We start from the raw sequence: 17,353 nt of genomic DNA on the forward strand, positions 1-17,353 counted from the left end.
CTTAAGGAAGCTGCCCCCACCAAAACCAACAAATCTGTAACCCAAGGATCCCAAATTCAGCAGCACCAGTGAGACTGGTGGTTGAAGACCCTGAGAGGAAAGGAGGGTGGAGGACAGGGGATGAAGAGAAAACTAGCAATTACCTTTAATGACAAACGCCTCGGTCACCAGCCGCATGTGGTACAAAGGCCTGTTCTCCACAGACATGTTGTCAATGCCAGCCCGGGCATACATGCTGACTGCGTCCCTGTAGTACCCCTCCACGTAATGCAGCTTTCCCAGGATCAGCATGGCCTCTCGCATATGCTGTGGCTAAAACAACAAGCAGCAAGGGTAGCACAAGTCTGTCTGCAGCCCAGCCTCCTGCCCACCTAGGGTGAATGAATGCCTTCCATCAGACCCACAGCCCAAAACCCAAGTCAGGACATCCTTGGGACAAAGTGGTGCACCAGAACCCAGGCCAGCTGGTAGCAGCAGAGAACCCAAGGGCAAATCCCAGCTAAGAGGAATAATAACAGCTAGCTTATAGAATAATGCATATGTAATAAAAATAATACATAATAAATAATATATAATAGTAAATATAGCCTTTTAAGGTTTGCAAAGCATTATACATATTTCATCTGATCCTTAAAATAACCCTGGAATATGGGGGCTATTATTATCTCTATTTTACAAATGAGAAAACTGCGAGTAAAGTGACTTGCCCAGGGTCTATGTAGCTAATAAATGTGAGGCAGGATCTGAACCCAGATCATCATGCTAAACAGCAGCTCTGCGACCTTAAGCCAGTGGTTTACCCTCTCTGGGCCTCAGATTCCTCATCTGTCAAGTGAGGGAGTTAGACTAGATAGCCTCTAAACCTGTGATGTTCCAGGAAGCCCTTGCTGACCGAGTCCTGAGCCAGATAGGCCTTTGCCCTACTGTCATTCTCTTTCCCTGTGTTAGGGCCTTTCCCAGTTACTCCAACTCACACAGATGCCTTCTCCCTTCCACTCCTGTGAGATTTATAGGAAGTAAGTAACTCCATTGTACAGCACTCTCTCATGTTTGCAAGGTTTATCTCACCCAGACTAGCTATATTCTAAGTTGGGTAAGGGGTGAGGCCGGTCCATTCACATCCCACGATCCCTCCATCACGATCTCCCTTTTCCACTCTAGCCCATACCCTTCCACTCAGCTGTCCAGGTGCTACAGCTCCCAACCTTTCTTGTCACTCCCCATATGACCCACCAAGGGGCTACACAGGTGGACCTTTTAGAGCAGTTATAAGTAAAGTGCTACAGGGGTTCCCAAACAGCTGCTCACACACACCATTAAGAAATAGCTAATGCATCTCATGTCCTTATCTCCCACTTCCAAAATTCCCTATTCCAGCTGAGGCCACCACCATCCTTTCAGGCACAAAGTTTCACAACACGCTCAGGGGCACTTCTGACTCTTCACTCTGTAAGCATCCACCTGTATCCGAACAATTATTGTTTTACTTCCAGAATGTCTTTAAATTTTTTTTAAAGTTCCACTTCTGTCTTTTGTTTTTGCACTACAAACATTTACGTATCAGCCCTGTCCCACCTCTCCTATAAGACAAGTGAGTGAAACTAACAATAGTGCCCTCTTCTGCAAGTGCATCACGCAGCACCCCCAATGTCTATTTTACTTAACAAACATCTATTTTCTCTAATTCTCACTCCCTACCCCCACTGAAAAAAGAAAAACAGATTTCTTATAAAAATATGCATAGTCAACTTCCCCTTTGGCTGTATACAAAATTACATATGTCTCATTCTGTATCCTAAATCGATCACCTTCTCTGTCAGGAGATAACTATGTTTCTTCACTGATCCTCTGGAATCCTGGATGGTCGTTGTATTCGCCACCATTCTGAAAGCTTCCCAGTTTTATTTGCAACTGCTCTCCATGTTTCAAGGCTCTTTATACACTCTAATCCAATTCATCTTCCACCCACCATCCAAAGTGATTTTCTTAAAGTGAAGATCTGACCATATAACTCTCCTACTCAATAAATTCTAGTGAATCCTTAATGATTTTATGATCAAATATTTCATCTTTGTTGTATCCTTTTCAATTTCAATTTTTCTTGTGTTCAAGTTTTGGAGGGAGAGAGGGAGGGATGGAGGGAGAGAAGAAGGGAAAGAGAAGGAGGGGGGAGGAAGGGAGGGAGGAGAGAAGAAAGGAAAGAAAAGGAGAGAGGGAGAAAAGTAAGGAAGGAAGGGAGAAAGGAAGGGAGGAAGGAATGGGGGGGAAGGGAAGGAAAGTAGGGAGGGAAGGGGGAAGGGAAAGAAAGGAAGGAGGATATCTTCATTAAAGGCTTAATATATGCCAAGCACAGTACTAAGCACTGGGGATACAAATACAAGCAATGACAGTCTCTGCCCTTAGACAGCTTACATTCTATGGGGAAAGACCACACAAAAGGGAGCTGAAAAACAGAGGGGAAGGTAGCATAACAGAGTGAAGGGGCATCATTCTGATGTCTAGAAAGTCAGGACCTTTCCCAAGAGGGGAATAAAGTCTGGCCAGCTTGGGTCTCTACAAAATGGAGCACCAGGAGGAACTCACCAGTGGGAAAAGTGGGATGCAGCCTTGAGAGGACTATTCCAGGGTGATCAGGCAGCAGGTGGGATAACATGTTCCAAGATGAGAAGACCCCAAGGCCTCCTCCAATAGTACACGTATATAATCCAGAAATAAGGAAATACACACAAATTGGTGATGTGTACTCAGAATCTTTTACTTGTAGTATGAAATCAAAAAAATCTGAAGACCACTTCACTCTATTAGCTCTTTGAGAGTTTTGTTCTCTCATATCCCCTATGGTACTAGCATACACAGTGAGGTACTTAGTAAATAAATGCCTACTGAAATAATTTTATTATATTCCATTTACATATGGCAGCGGGAAGAAGGCTGGTTTCTGAGACAGAAGACTTGAGGCTCAATTTTCATCTTCAACGATTACTAATTTATGATCCTGGGCAATTCTCGCTCTGCACCTTAATTACCCCTGTAAAATGGGTATAATACTCACACTGTCTACTTCACAGGATTGTAGTGAGACAAATACTTCAAAATCAAGTGCTGGAGGTATGCATTGTTATACTGAAGAGAAGAGAATGATTTAGCCACCAGTCAAAACCACAGCACAGCAAGGAAAAGCAGAATGAGGAAAGAGGATGCAGAAGGGATAAGGGGAGGGGACAGAGGGACAGTACAGACCATCTGAACTCGCAGGAGTGGGAGGGCAGACAGAAGGAAAGGTATGAGAGGAATAACTAGACTACTAATGGGCCCACCCTCCTTTCTACTCAAGGGTTGACTACAACAAAAATCTCCATCTCACAGAAAGATTTCCCTGCCCCACCCAATGACCCATTGATATCATCACATCAATACCAAACCACGAAAGCACTTGGGAGAAGCTGGCATGGAAGGGATCAACCCTTTAATTTTAGATGAGTAAACTGAGAACCAGAGGTTAAATGACTTGGGAGAGGAGCTAAGGGTCACATCCAAAACCCTAGCTCTTGGACTTCAAAGCCAGTGCACTTTCTAATATACCACCCTGCTCATCTCAAACTTGGTTTTATCACCTCAACTAGACTAAATGTTCAAGAGCAATGACCTTTAAAAAACAAACACCTTAGAACTTATAGGGCGCTCTAAAAATGTAAATCAAACAAGTTTCAAAACTGAACTATGTTATAGTGAGGGTCACCTATTGTGGTCATTAAACTTCGTGATCAATGACCCCAATTTCAATTATGCCCTTGTAACCCTTTGCATTCTTAACACCACCCATCTGCACAGATCCATTTGGAGGCAAATGGAGACTACAATCTATTTTAAAAAAAAAAAAGGTCTATTCCCAGAGATCAAAGAAAAGGGAAAAAGATCTATTTGTACAAAAATATTCATAGCAGCTTTCTGCAATGGTGAAGAATTGGAAAACAAGGGGATACTCATCAACTAGGAAATGTCTGAACTGGTATGTGATTGTAATGAAATGCTACTGTGCTACAGGAAATGATGAGAAGTATGGTTATAGAAAATCCTAGGAAGACTTACATGAACTGATGCAGAGTGAAGTGAACAGAACCAGGAGAACACTGTACACAGTAACAGCAATATTGTAAGGATATTACACGATATTACTCGTAACTGGGTAAGACTTAGCTACTCGAATTTAAACAATGATCTAAGACAATTCCAAAGGACCCCGATGAAAAGTGCTGTCTACCTCCATGGTAGCTGATGGACACTGAATGAAGACTGAAGCATACTTTTTTACTCCTTTATTCTGTGATTTCTTTTACAACAAGGCTAATATGGAAACACATTCTGCATGACCTCACATGTATAACTGAAATCAAACTGCTTACCTTCTCAAGGCAGGGGGAGAAGCAGAAGGGAGGGAGAGAATCTGGAGCTCAAACTTTTAAAAAACAATTGTTACACTTTTTTTACATATAATTGGGAAATATTTAATGAAATAAAAATTATTTTTAAAAAAAAGTCCAATGATTTAGATACAGGCATAGACCAAATCTACAAGTCATATAACCTTGGCAGAGACAGTTTAGTTAGCAAAGTCGGGACCTGGACTTGAAAATTTGGGTTGAATCTCGTAAAATGAAATGTAATCAGAAAAAAGGAGGATGAGAAGGTATTTCATAGATTACTACAGAAAAATCTTTAATTTTGATTTGTCCATCTACCTGCCCACAGGTCCACAGGACCTAGGTCTCTCAGCCAGTTAACAAGCATCTGTTGAGTGCCTATGGGCCCAACGCCATGCGTTTTTCCAGAGGTTAGCCTATTTGCAAAGCTCTCAATGGAAATAGTTCTTGCTCCTTCCCCTTCTTCAAGCAACAGCAAAGTCTTGGATATGTTTGTTCTACAGGCCGCCCCGTCCCCCCCTCATATAGCCAACATCTATTCTTATCCACCCAGTTAGAAAATGGGTATGATGCTTACCCAATGGCTTTTGGGGTTTCACGTAACCTTAAAGAAAACAGTCACTGCTCCCTATACATTCTGGATCTTTTCAAGCAGTAAACCCTTAGAAGTTATGTTTTTGGAAACAAATATTCACACCTCTCTATCTCTGTTCTTTACTGTTAAGCCTTCTTGGAATGGTCCCTCTCCAAAACCAGCTCAAGGGTCACCTTCACAAAACCTTCTCTGACAATCCCAAGCAAATCCTTCTGATTTCTCAAAGTGACTCTGTTGACATCACTCATTTTAGATAAAGCTATGCTATGTACAGGGGAGACAAGAGAGCTCCTACCCTCAGTGGGCTTACATTTTAAAGGGGGTTGAAGGGGTGAGGAGAGGAAGTAGTACTGACACACTCCAGAGCCAAGGTTGCTGGAAAGGAAAAAGTGACTCTAACGGGGGTGAAGAGAACATGGGTAGGGTCCCTCAAGAAACAGTAGTCTGGCCTATGGAGTCATCAATCACAAGAACAGGCTTCCAAATGTGAGGGTTTAGGTTTTTTGTTTTTTTCCCCCAGGGTGGGAAGTCCAGAGAATAGGTAAGTTAGAAGTGAAGTTAGCATGGTTCCAGCCTCTTATGAGATGGCAGTCTGGGCCAGGGAGTCACCAATTAACATTATCTTATGACAACAGACCAAATGCTGCCAAAAGCAATACAAAGGCTTGTGACAGCTATGAAAAGAAGGACAATAAGACATAGTACATGAAGATAAGAGCATGTGCCAAATACAGTAATCAGGCTGGGGGGGGGGAGGCAGACGGGGACAGTCAAAGCCTGCTGAGAACACCTGGGGCAGGAGCGGCACAGACAGAAACAGAAGGGATGCTGTCATGGAAGCATATTACAGATTAAAGAAAGAGTAAATTGGTGCCAATTTGGAAACGCATCAGAACTCTAGCATAAAGGCATGATCTAGTAGTAATAAGGTATCTCTAGACATCTGCTTCAGTCCTCTCACAAGTACAGCATTGTTTCTGGACTCACTGTAACCCAGGGTGTCCCAAAAGTCTTAGTGTAATCTTAAGCTTTACTAAAACTGCATGGTTAATTTCATCCTTCAAAAGGGTAGAGGAACTTTTTCTTCTACTGTTAAAAACTGGAAATTCAAGGGGTGCTCAGTGAGGAAAGATATACCAATGTAACAGAATAACACTGCCTGTTTCAGTCCCCTCATCATCTGTAACATGGGAATAATAACAGTATCCTCCTCCTAGGGTTGTACTAAGGATCTAATGAGATGTTTGTAAAGTGCTTTGCAAACCTTATAGGACTGTACAAATGCTAGCTATTAGTAGCTGTTGTTATTAGAACAAAAGAGGCTAATATGGATGCACATGGAATTCACCCACCAGCTTCTATTTTTAAAAGATGAGAAGGGTAAAAAACACAATAAATATATAAGAATGGTGTGGCCCTGTGAGTAAACCACAAGAATCACAAACAGGTTGTTTTCTTCTGGGGAGGGGGATAGGGCTACTGTTGGATAGACAGGGTTTTAATTGATAACAGAGAGACAGCAAAGAAACAGTTGTCTATGACTCTACATGATCCCAAGGGTTTTCTTGACAAAGAAACTGGAATGGTTTGCCATTTCTTTCTCCAGTGTGTCCTCATTTTACAGATGAGGAACTGAGGCAAACAAGGGTTAAGTGACTTGCCTTGGGTCACACAGCTAGTAAGTGTCTGAGGCCACACTTGAACTTGGATCATTCTGATTATAGGCCCGGTGTTCTATCCACTATACCACACAGCTGCAGACAAACTATATCTCAAGAAACTCAAAGACCAAACGTGATCACATCTCCTGCTTCACCTTCACCTTAACCTGACATCATGCACAACCCTCTACCCCAAGCCCCACCAGACCTTGCTCTCTAGCCCCTTTGCACCAAGTGGGATTGGCCTGTGATTTCACTGGCACAGAGACTTCCTGAATAAGGAAATTCTCTCTATCAAAGTAAATCAGTACATCCCTTTCTTCTGTCTTTGATGACTGTTCAAGATCATACAGTCAGTGATTGCTAGTAGGCAGTTCTTAAATCAAGGAAAAGATGGAGAGGTAGCCTGGATGATGACACAAGTGAATTTAGAACTAGTAGAAAAGCCAGACCTGAAGAATAATCATTAGTGATTCTTAAAAGAAGGTCTCTTGTGTTGGGGTCCAGTGATCCATGGTTGGCTACACAGTTTTATCAATGCCTTAGATTAAGGGGAAACGGTGTACTTAGGAAATTTACAAGACTGACATCCAACACGGTAGAGGACAGTCATGATGTACAAAGAGCACAGGCTAGAATGTGGGCCAAACCTCAGAATGAAATTTAACAGTGATATCGACTGGCATCCAGGAAGTTTGAATAAAACTACAAAGTACCACACTCAAAAGAGGAAAGGGATTGTTTTTTAAAAAGGCAATTCTAAATCAATGAATGAGGAAAAAGGGAAGCTAGATGTGGAATATGAAGCTCTCCAAGAGTTTACATTCTCCAGGGGTAAGTAGGAGAGATAGTAACACCTACACTGAGAAGCAAACGTAAGGTAAATGGGAAGAAGAGCGCCCGAAACACCAAGAAGAGGTAGGAGGAATCAGGCAAGGCTTTAAAGAAGAAGGGATGTCTGCATGGAGCTTTGAAAAATGATTTGATTGAAATAAAAAGGTAGTATGTACAAATAGTCTAAACAGAGGAGTTGAGACAACCGCTCACCCTGAACGTGGCGGGGGGGGAGGAAGGTGAAGGAGACGGGACAGCGAGTTAAACATACACAGGTAAGAAAGGGAACAATAAGCAACAACTACAAGTCCAATTTGGCTGGAACATGGAGTTTGTAAGGGGAAGTAATACAAGATAAGCAAGGAAAAGTTGGTTGGAGCCAGATTGGAGAGGGCTTTTCATACCAGTTTGCACTTTATCTTAAGAGGAAATAAGAAGCCGCTCACCAAAGGGTTTTGAACAGGAAAATGGTAAGACCTCAGCCTTAGGAAGATTACTAGAGAGGAGAGACAGAAGACTGGAAGATTCCATGCAGGAGATTACTGCAATAGCTCAGATAAGAGGTGATTAACTAGAACAGTCGTCCTAAAAGAGGTACAGGGGCAGGGCAGAAAAGTACTCGTTTTGGAATCACAGAATCAGGGTTCAAACTCTACCTCTGACACATGATTTTAGTGAGCCACAACTCCCAGGAGCCTCAGTTTCCTTAACTGTAAAAGGAAAGAAGTTAGACTAGACGGTCTTTGAGGTGCCTTATGATCCTATGTTGTGGCAGCATAGCTGACAGGACTTAGCAACTGGTTAGATACTGGCTTGGAGGGGGAGTATGCTGGAAGAGGGAAATGATTATAGATTAACTCTGCAATTATAAAACTAGGTGGCTGGACAATGGTGGCACCCTCAAGAGAAATAAGGATGGTTGGAGTAGGGGGCAGGAGGAGTAGGTAGGGAGCGGAAGAATTCTGTTTTAGACACACTGAGAGGCCAGCATCAGAGTCCTGGAGAGAACTTAAGAGCTGGAGACATAGATGTGGGGGTCATTTTGTAAAGTTTATTCCACCTACAGGAGCTTAGACAAAGGCAAAGAATGGTGAAGAGAAGCCAGATGCATGATTAGGGGGTGACAGAGAGATAGAGATCTTGCCAAAGGAACTGAGAAAGGAATGGTAGCACAGGTAAAAGGAAAACCAAAGAGGGTTCCTAAAATGGGGGGGAGGGGAGGGAGGAAGAGGGTGTGGTAGACAAGTGATTAAAAACTGCCCCGAGATCAAACAGAGACAAGGCTGGATTTAGCAGCTAAGAGACTGTTATTAATTCTCTAAGAGAGAAGCTTCAGTACAGCTGTGAAGTTCATGGAGACTGATGAAACAACAAGAATGGGAGAGAAATGGATCGCTGGTGAGGAAATTGGACAACGAAGTACTCTTTGGAGGTTAGTTGTGGGTGGGGACAGAAATGAGAGCTTCAGGGGAGAGCAGGGTCAAAGGGAAGTCTTTAAAGGTGGGGAGGCCTGTTCAGAGGCATCAGGGAAGAACGGAGCCAAGAAGGGCAGGGGGTCAATGATCATGGAGGCAACCTCTTGGAGACGCCCCAGTGAGGTGGGATTCAGGGAACAAGTAAAAACACTGGTCTTGACCAGAGACCAAGGCCTCCAATTCAGAGACTAGAACAAAGGAAGAACAGATAAGTAAAGACAGAGGGGGAGTTTGAGGAATAGAGGAAAAACAAGCAAGCTCTGGATGGACAAGAAAAGGGGGGGAGAGGAAAAAAGGGGAGAAGAGAGATACAGAAAGACACACAGAAGAGAGACTGGGCTAGCCCTAGGGGCCTGAGGAAAGAGGATTTTAAAACAATGATTAGAGGGAGAAAAAATGGGGAAGAATTTCTATGTTAGAAGAACCCACTAGAGATGAGAACATAAATCTGTGGTGGTTCTACTCAACATGGTACTATGACTTCCTACACCAGAGGTTCTGGAAAAGCCTATGGACCTGTTCCCAGAATGTTTTTAAGTGTATAAAATAAAACAGGTAAGATTACAAAGAAAACCAATGATGCAGAAATAGTCTATAGACAGGAAGGCTATAATCAAGGAAGATTTAGTAATGAGTCTGATATCTTGGAATGTGTCTGACTCTTTATGACCTCATTTGAGATTTTAAGACTGAAGTAGTTTGACACTTCCTTTTCCAGCTCATTTGACAGATGAAGAAACTGAGATAAACAGGGTTAAGTAACTTGCCGATGGTCACAACTAAGTGTCTGAGGCCAGATTTGAACTCAGGAAGATGAGTCTTCCTAACTCCAATACTCTGAATACTACTTTGGTTTGTTGCCTACTTTCACAATTCAAGGAAATGCTAAATGTTAGAGAAATAAAGAGAAAACAGAAGGGGAAAAACTTCTGTTAATGAAAATAAAGATGTCATTTCCCTCAAGTTTGTGGACTCGCAGAAATCCAGACTCTTTGGCTAAGAATGCCTACCTTAGAGTTGTTCTGTAGCACTTTAATAGAAACAGAGAAATGGATGATAGGTGCAATCCAGATGGATAAAAATAGATAAATCCTCTAGAAGGATCAAGGGGTGAGGTAGTCAAAGGTAGAAGACTTCATTAAGAACAATTTATGTTATGAGCAGGCAGTTTTCGGACAAAGAAATCAAAGCCATCATAGCCATACGAAAAAATGCTTCTAAATCACTAATGATTAGAGAAATGCAAATTAAAACAACACACTTATTAGAGTGGCTAATATGACAAAAAAGGAAAATGTTGGATGTTGGAGGGAATATGGGAAAATTGGGACACTAATGCATTGTTGGTGGAGTTGTGAACTGAACCATTCTGGACAGCAATTTGGAACTATGCCCCAAACGCTACAAGACTGTGCATACCTTTTGATACAGCAACACCACTGGTAAGTCTATATCCCAAAGACATCCAAAAAAAGGAAAAAGGACCTACCTATTTGTACATAGTTACAGTAGCTCTTTTTGCAGTGGCTAAGAATTAAAAATCAAAAAGATGTCCATTAATTGTGGAGTGACTGAACAAGCTATGGTATATGATTGTAATGGAATATTATTGTGCTACAGAAATGATAAGCAGGAAGGATTTACATGAACTGATGCTTAGTGAAATGAGTAGTACCAGGAGAATGTTGTACACAGTAACTGCAATACCATTTGATGAGGAACTGTGAATGACTTAGTGATTCTCAGCAACACAATGATCCAAGACAATCCCAAAGGATTAATGATGAAGCATACTACACACCTCCAGAAAAGAAGTGATACTGATTGAATACAGATTGAAGCATGCTACTTTTCACTTCCTTTCACTTTTTCCTTTTATTTGATGACTAACAGAAATGTTTTATATAATTGCACATGTACAACCTATATCTGATTGCTTACCATCTCAGGGAGGTAGGAGAAGAGGGAGAGGGGGCTAGGATCTGGAACTCAAAACTTTAAATAAAAATGTTTTAAACTAAAACAGTCTAGGTAGTACAAAAAAATCATGGGGGATGGAAAAATGGAATGGAAAAACATCAAGAGAAACCACAAAGTTTGTCAGAGACTTTGCTCAAGATAAAGAGATACTTGCCTAGATGATAACGTAGGTAGTTGGCTTCCCAGCAGTCATTAATGGTTCAATGTCCATTAAAAGGAGCAAAGTCTCTACTGAAGTACTCCAGGGATCTGTCCTCGGTCCTGGGCTTAATGTTTAACATTTTCATCAAGAATTTGGATATGCAAGGACAGCATACTTATCAGATTACAGAAGACAAAACTAGGAGATATATCACCAAGGGATGACAAAGTCAGGATCAAAAAAGATCAAAAGGTTAGAATGTGAGGCCAACTCTAATATGATCAAATTTAATGCAGCCTTATACTAGAATTAAAAAAATGTCAACTTCATAAGCACAAGTTGGAAAAGAAAAAGCTACACAGTAAAACATCTGAGGCTTTGCCAGCCTGCATGTTCTATGAATAACAACATCAAAAACGTTGTAGAACAACAATAGCTAACATTTATATAGTGCCTCAAGGTTTGCAAAGCACTTTACAAATATCATCTTACTTAATTCTCTCAACAGCTCTATAAAGTAGAAACTATTATTTATCCTCATTGGACAGATGAAGAAACTGAGGTAGGTAGAGGTTAAGGGATTTGCCCAGAGCCAAACAGCTAGTATCTGAGGTAGGGTTTGAATTTAGGTCTTCCTAACTCCAGGAAAAACAATCTATCCATACCTTAGGTGCCTTGAATCAATGGGATATATAGCAGCTGTCTCACAGCCAAAAATGATAAATGAATCTTAAGCTGTATTATTAAGATAGATATCATCTCCAGGACCAGTGAGGTAATGGTCCAACTTGCCCTATCTTGGTGGGACCACATTTTAGAAAAGCTATTGATGAGGTAGAAGGAGCTTGGAGGAGGACAATCAGATTGATGAAGAGGAGTCTCAAGATCATGCCATATGAAAATAGATTCAAGAAACTGTTGATTTATTCAACTGCAGAAGATCAGACTAAGGGGGAGGAGTGGGAAGAGAGGGAAATCACAGACTCTGAGTTACAAGGCCTTATGGAGACCATTTCTACCAACTTGTAGCTGAACCATAACCTTCTCTACAACATACCCTATTCTACAAATAGCATGTGACCTTTGTTTAAAGGTCACAACTGCAGTCTTCAAGGAACAGGAAGCGTTGTCATATGAAAAAGGGATTAGGCCCCAGAAGCAGAACTAGGAAGAATTCAAAATAACAGAATCAAATTGAGGTTCAACGTAAATAAGAACTCTAACAACACAAGGAAAGGCTGGCTGACCATAAGTAAGGTTACAGACTAATTGGTTCAATTGTCAGTTAAGACCTTCTAGGTCCCCATCTATCACCAAGATTCTGCAAAGTGATTCTACTACATGGCAGAAAAAAGACATGGAAACCAAACAAGGTTTGACAGACTAAGAGAACTAGACATTCTCAAGAGAGAACTGGTTTAAGAAGAGGCAGAGGACAAGAAATTATGATCCTTGAAGGGACTTTCAGAGTTTAAAAATTAAGGAGACATAACAGTGCTGAGTTGAACATGGGATGGGCCAAGTATGACCACTCTTTCCAGTGACTTAAACAGAAGAGAGAAAGAGATGTCATGAGAGTGGATGCTGATGAACTGGAAGGCTATGACTCTCGCTTTCCAATTCAATCCAAGAAACACTTGTTAAGTACCCACTAGCCTAGCAACAGCGCTGGGTGCTAAGGACGCTAACATCAAAATGGAAATACTCCTTCCATTTAACAAGATCATATACTACCAGGAGGAAGCAAAATACACAGAGATAAAAAAATACAAAGTCATTTCAGCAGAAAGTTCTAACTGGGGTAGAGGAACAAAAATCAGGAAAGACCTCAAATACATTAACAAGCATTTATTAAATGCCTACTACAGGCCTTATAAACGCTGTACTCAATGACAATACAGGAACAAGGCATTTGAGCTGGGCCTTGAATGAAGCTAGGTGAGGAGAAAGTACATGAAGGACCGGCTATGCAAAGGCAGGGAGACAAGAAATAATCATTTTTGGGGAACAGTCAAATAGGCAGTTTGGCTAGAACATGGAACACATAAGGGAAGTCTGAAAACACAAGCTGGAGTAAGATTGTAAAGGGCTTTACATGCTAAGCTGAGAAGTTTGTGTTTTATCTTAGGAGGAGCAGGGGAGTGACACAATTAGATGTAAAGCCAGGAATTAGAATGGAGAAAAAGACCAGTCAGGAACTTAATTCCTTGGAGGGGAGTCAGGGGGTGGGGGAACAAAAAAAAAAAAAGGACACCTTAAAAACAAGATCAATCAATCAACAAGAATTTATTAAGGATCTTTTGTTCAATTGTTTTTTCAGTAGTCTCTTTGCAACCCCATTTGGGGTTCTCTTGGCAAAGATACTAGAGTGGTTTGCCATTTCCTTTTCCAACTTATTTTACATATGAGGAAACTGAGGCAAACAGAATTAAGTGACTTGTCCAGGGTCACACAGCTAGTGACTAAGGCAAGATCTGAATTCAGGAAGATGAATCTTTGTGATTCCAGGCCTGGGAATTTATCCATTCTTGCCATCTAGCTGCCCCTGTGCCAAACCCAGTGCACATAAAGGCAAAAACTAAATAGTCCTTGCCCTCAGGGAGTTAAATTTTATTGTGGGTCTCCAACTGATAAATAGTCAAAGAATATGAACAGGCAGTTTTCAGAGGAAGAAATTAAAGATATCTATAGTCATATGCAAAAATGCTCTAAATCACTTTTGATTAGAGAGATGTAAATCAAAACTCTGAGGTACCACATCACACCTATCAGATTGGCAAACATGACAGAAGAGGAAGATGATAAATGTTGGAGAAGATGTGGGAGAGTTGGAACACTAATACATTGTTGGTGGAACTGTGAGCTGATCCAATCATTCTGGAGAGCAGTTTGGAACTATGCCCAAAGAGCTACAAAAATATGCATATCCTTTGGCCAGCAATATTGCTTCTAGGACTGTATCCCCAAGAGATCATAAAAATGGGAAAGGGTCCCACATGTACAAAAATATTTATAGCAGCACTCTTTGTGGTGGCCAAAAAATGGACATCAAGGGGATGTCATCAATTGGGGAATGCCTGAATAACTTATGGTATATGAATGCAATGGAGTACTATCGCACCATAAGAAATGATGAACAGGAAGACTTCAGAGAGGCCTGGAAAGACTTATATGATCTGATGCTGAGTGAAAGGAGCAGAACCAGGAAAACTTTGTACACAGCAACAACCACAGTGTGCGAGAGTCTTTTCTGGTAGACTTGGGACTTTGTAGCAAAGCAAGTACTTAAAAAAAATTCCCAATGATCTTCTAAGGCAAAATGCCTTCCACCCACTTCCAGAGGAAGAACTACGGAATTCAATCGCAGAATGCAGCAGATCATTTTTTTGTGTGTATTGCATTTTGGTTTGTTAGATGATTTCTCCCATTCATTGTAATTCTTCTACACAGCATGACTATAGTGAAAATGTATTTAATAGGAATGTATGTGTAGAACATATATAAAATGCCATCTCAGGGAGGGAAAATAATAATCTAAGTTACATGGTAGCGAATGTAGAACACTGAAAATAAATAAAATTTAAAAAAATTTTATTGTGGGAAAACAACACATTCACACAAATAAATACATCAAAACTAAATACCAGGCAAATGGGGGGAGGGGAGGTATGGGGAAATCAGGGAAGGCTGGATGTAGAGTGGAAGCAAAGTGGCTTTGGATCAAGTGATGCAGATGGAAGGGAAAGGTTAACCAAGAATAGCAGTGAGACACTGAATGCGCACTGGGGAACAAGAAATGGGAAGACTTCTTGGCCTAGCACGTGGGGATGAGGGTGGAGATTAAAAAGAGAGAATGGCCAGGGAGAAGGCATTAGCAAAAAGCTAGCATTCTAGGAAAGCAAGATAAAAAGAAAAGATGAATTTCAGACTGAGGGAGCATTCTCTTAAATGTGCTCAGTGGGGCATGGAGCCTGGAGGCAGGAAGACTATATCAAACCACTGTGGGATTCTGGGCAAAGCACTCAACCTGTTTCCTGATCTTTAAAATGGGGATAACAACAGTATTTATCCACCAAGGTTGTGACGGCTAAATGAGGTAATATCTGTGAAGTGCTTTGCAAATTTTAAAGTGCTATAAAAATGCCAGCTCGTGGTAGTAAGAGTAGTAGTACTTAGCAATACAACAAGAGGATGGCAATGTTAGGGAAGGATTGGGCGGGGGTTGAACTAAGCTGGAGAAGGATAAGAACAGAAGCAGGGGGTTCAGAAGAAAGGAGGGGTGTTTTGTTTTTGTTTTTAATCTCTGCAGATAAATGACTATGAATCACAGGGATTAGGGAAACAAGAGTCTGCTAGTTAGCATTACGAAAAGCACAGTGCCAAGTGACCTGAGCCAGGAAGACTTTGTTGTAATGGCTGTACAGGCTGCAACTCATTCGAGGCAGTAAATACACAACAGAGACAACCATTATGGTCCTGGAAATCAGAGAAAGAACTCAAATGGAAGAGGTCAACCCTGGGGCCGGGCACGTCATGCTGTAAAGGAGGCCTCTCTGTAGTCCTGGGCCACCATAATCATCTGGAGGTCAGAGCAGTGGAGACTGAAGCATCTCTTTCATCATCTCTCTAGGCCCACGGTGGCAAACGAGGTGCTGTTTTCTTAGATGGCAACATCTGACAGTGGAATGAGCACCAAGACAAGGGTTTTGTATTAGCAGCACCTCTGCTCCTGAGCTTCTAAAGTAGGCGCACGCATGCATGCACACACACACACACACACACACACACACACGCAATCACAAAGAACTGCAAACAATCCTAGTGTCCAACAGTCATTAGAATCACACCTACAGATCTAGAGCTAGAAAGGACCTCAGAAGACTGTTTGCCCAATCCATTCATTTTACAAATAAGGAAACTGAGGCCAATGGAGTTTAAGTGATTTGCCCCAGGCTAGATGGCCTGAGGTCTCTTCAAGCTCTAAATCTATACATAATCCTAATACATATTAGTTGATGTTATGGTCCTCAATAATACTGTTATTTTATTTTAGTGTGTCTTATTTCTTCTGCAGCTACACTAAGCTAAGAGATAGGAATTCAACACGCATCTGTAAAGTGCCTACTATGTGAAAAGGAAGCAGCAGCTTGATGTGCAGGAACTGGGGAAGAAGCCCAGGATGTGGAACCTTCTGATGTGGAGATCAAGTCCTACCTCTAACATACTAGCTGTGCACCCATGACTAAGTCTCTCAGCTCTCAGACAACCCTAAAGTTCACATTTACAAATGAATTGATGATCTGCATCTTTAGAAAGAGTTTTACATTCTGGGAGTTCTCCTTATCCATTTTTTTTCTCATTCCATCTCTAGAACAACATCCCTGTGAAGTAGAGAGGATCAGAGGTCCATCTTCTTGCTTTTAATTAATGTTTTTCCCAATGAACAAAAATTAGATTGTCTCCCCTCCTTCTTATCCTCCTCATCCTATCGTATGATAGGGACGGCCCATAAGAACAGAAAAGTTCAATGATTTGCCCAGGACTTAACTCAGGCAGGTGTTTGGCCATGTAGATCCCTCAGTGGCAATGGAGGGACTCAACAGGACAACAGACTGCCAAACAAAGAGCCAAGAACCTGGGTCATCCTCTGAAGAGCCAAGAGGAGTCAACAAAGCTGGCAAACCCAAGCACACGAGATCCACCTTTTGCTGGACTTAAACTCTGGGCACCTTTTCCTTGCTTCCTGTATCTTGGTCTTTTCATTTCTGGAGGCAGAGTCACTTCTCCTACCACCCTTAATGTAATAATAATAATCACAAAGTCCTCACAAGGAAGTAGAGAAAATTACTAGGCCGGCAGAGAGAAAGGGCTTTGAACTTTCCTGGAGAATCACAGCATGAGGTAAATAAATACAGGGTAGGATCCAATCATCTGCTTCTTTCAAGGGAAGAGGGAAAAAGCAGGAACATTCTTCTGAGTGACAGGGGTATGACCTGGCAGAAACAGCCTTAGGTTGAGAGTCAGGATGCCTACCCAAGGGAACTCAGGCAACTCATTTTTCTATGCTTTACCATTTATATAAGAGGAAGACTAATCTCTGGCCTTCTCTCAAGGACCTGTTTTAGGGACACAAAAAAGATCTGGAAGTATTTTACTTTTCATTTTTTCCAGGCCAACAAAAATAAACCATCATTATCCTCCCAATTTTTATTTAAATATTTTGTTTTCACAGTTTATACAGGTGG

At 41.5% G+C, this 17,353-nt stretch overlaps 1 protein-coding gene across 4 annotated transcripts in view; it reads right to left on the reverse strand.

Annotated features, from left to right (window-relative positions):
• Positions 1 to 17,353, reverse strand: part of TTC7A (tetratricopeptide repeat domain 7A) — a 201,173-nt gene that overhangs the window by 176,580 nt on the left and 7,240 nt on the right. For all 4 annotated transcript variants that reach the window (XM_072635672.1, XM_072635674.1, XM_072635671.1 and 1 more), the window contains exon 3: positions 144 to 312. In XM_072635672.1, the coding sequence (XP_072491773.1) occupies positions 144 to 312 (169 nt within the window). The remainder of the gene's footprint in view (positions 1 to 143; positions 313 to 17,353) is intronic.

Source organism: Notamacropus eugenii, chromosome 1 (assembly GCF_028372415.1).
Source record: "Notamacropus eugenii isolate mMacEug1 chromosome 1, mMacEug1.pri_v2, whole genome shotgun sequence".
Lineage (NCBI taxonomy): Eukaryota > Metazoa > Chordata > Mammalia > Diprotodontia > Macropodidae > Notamacropus > Notamacropus eugenii.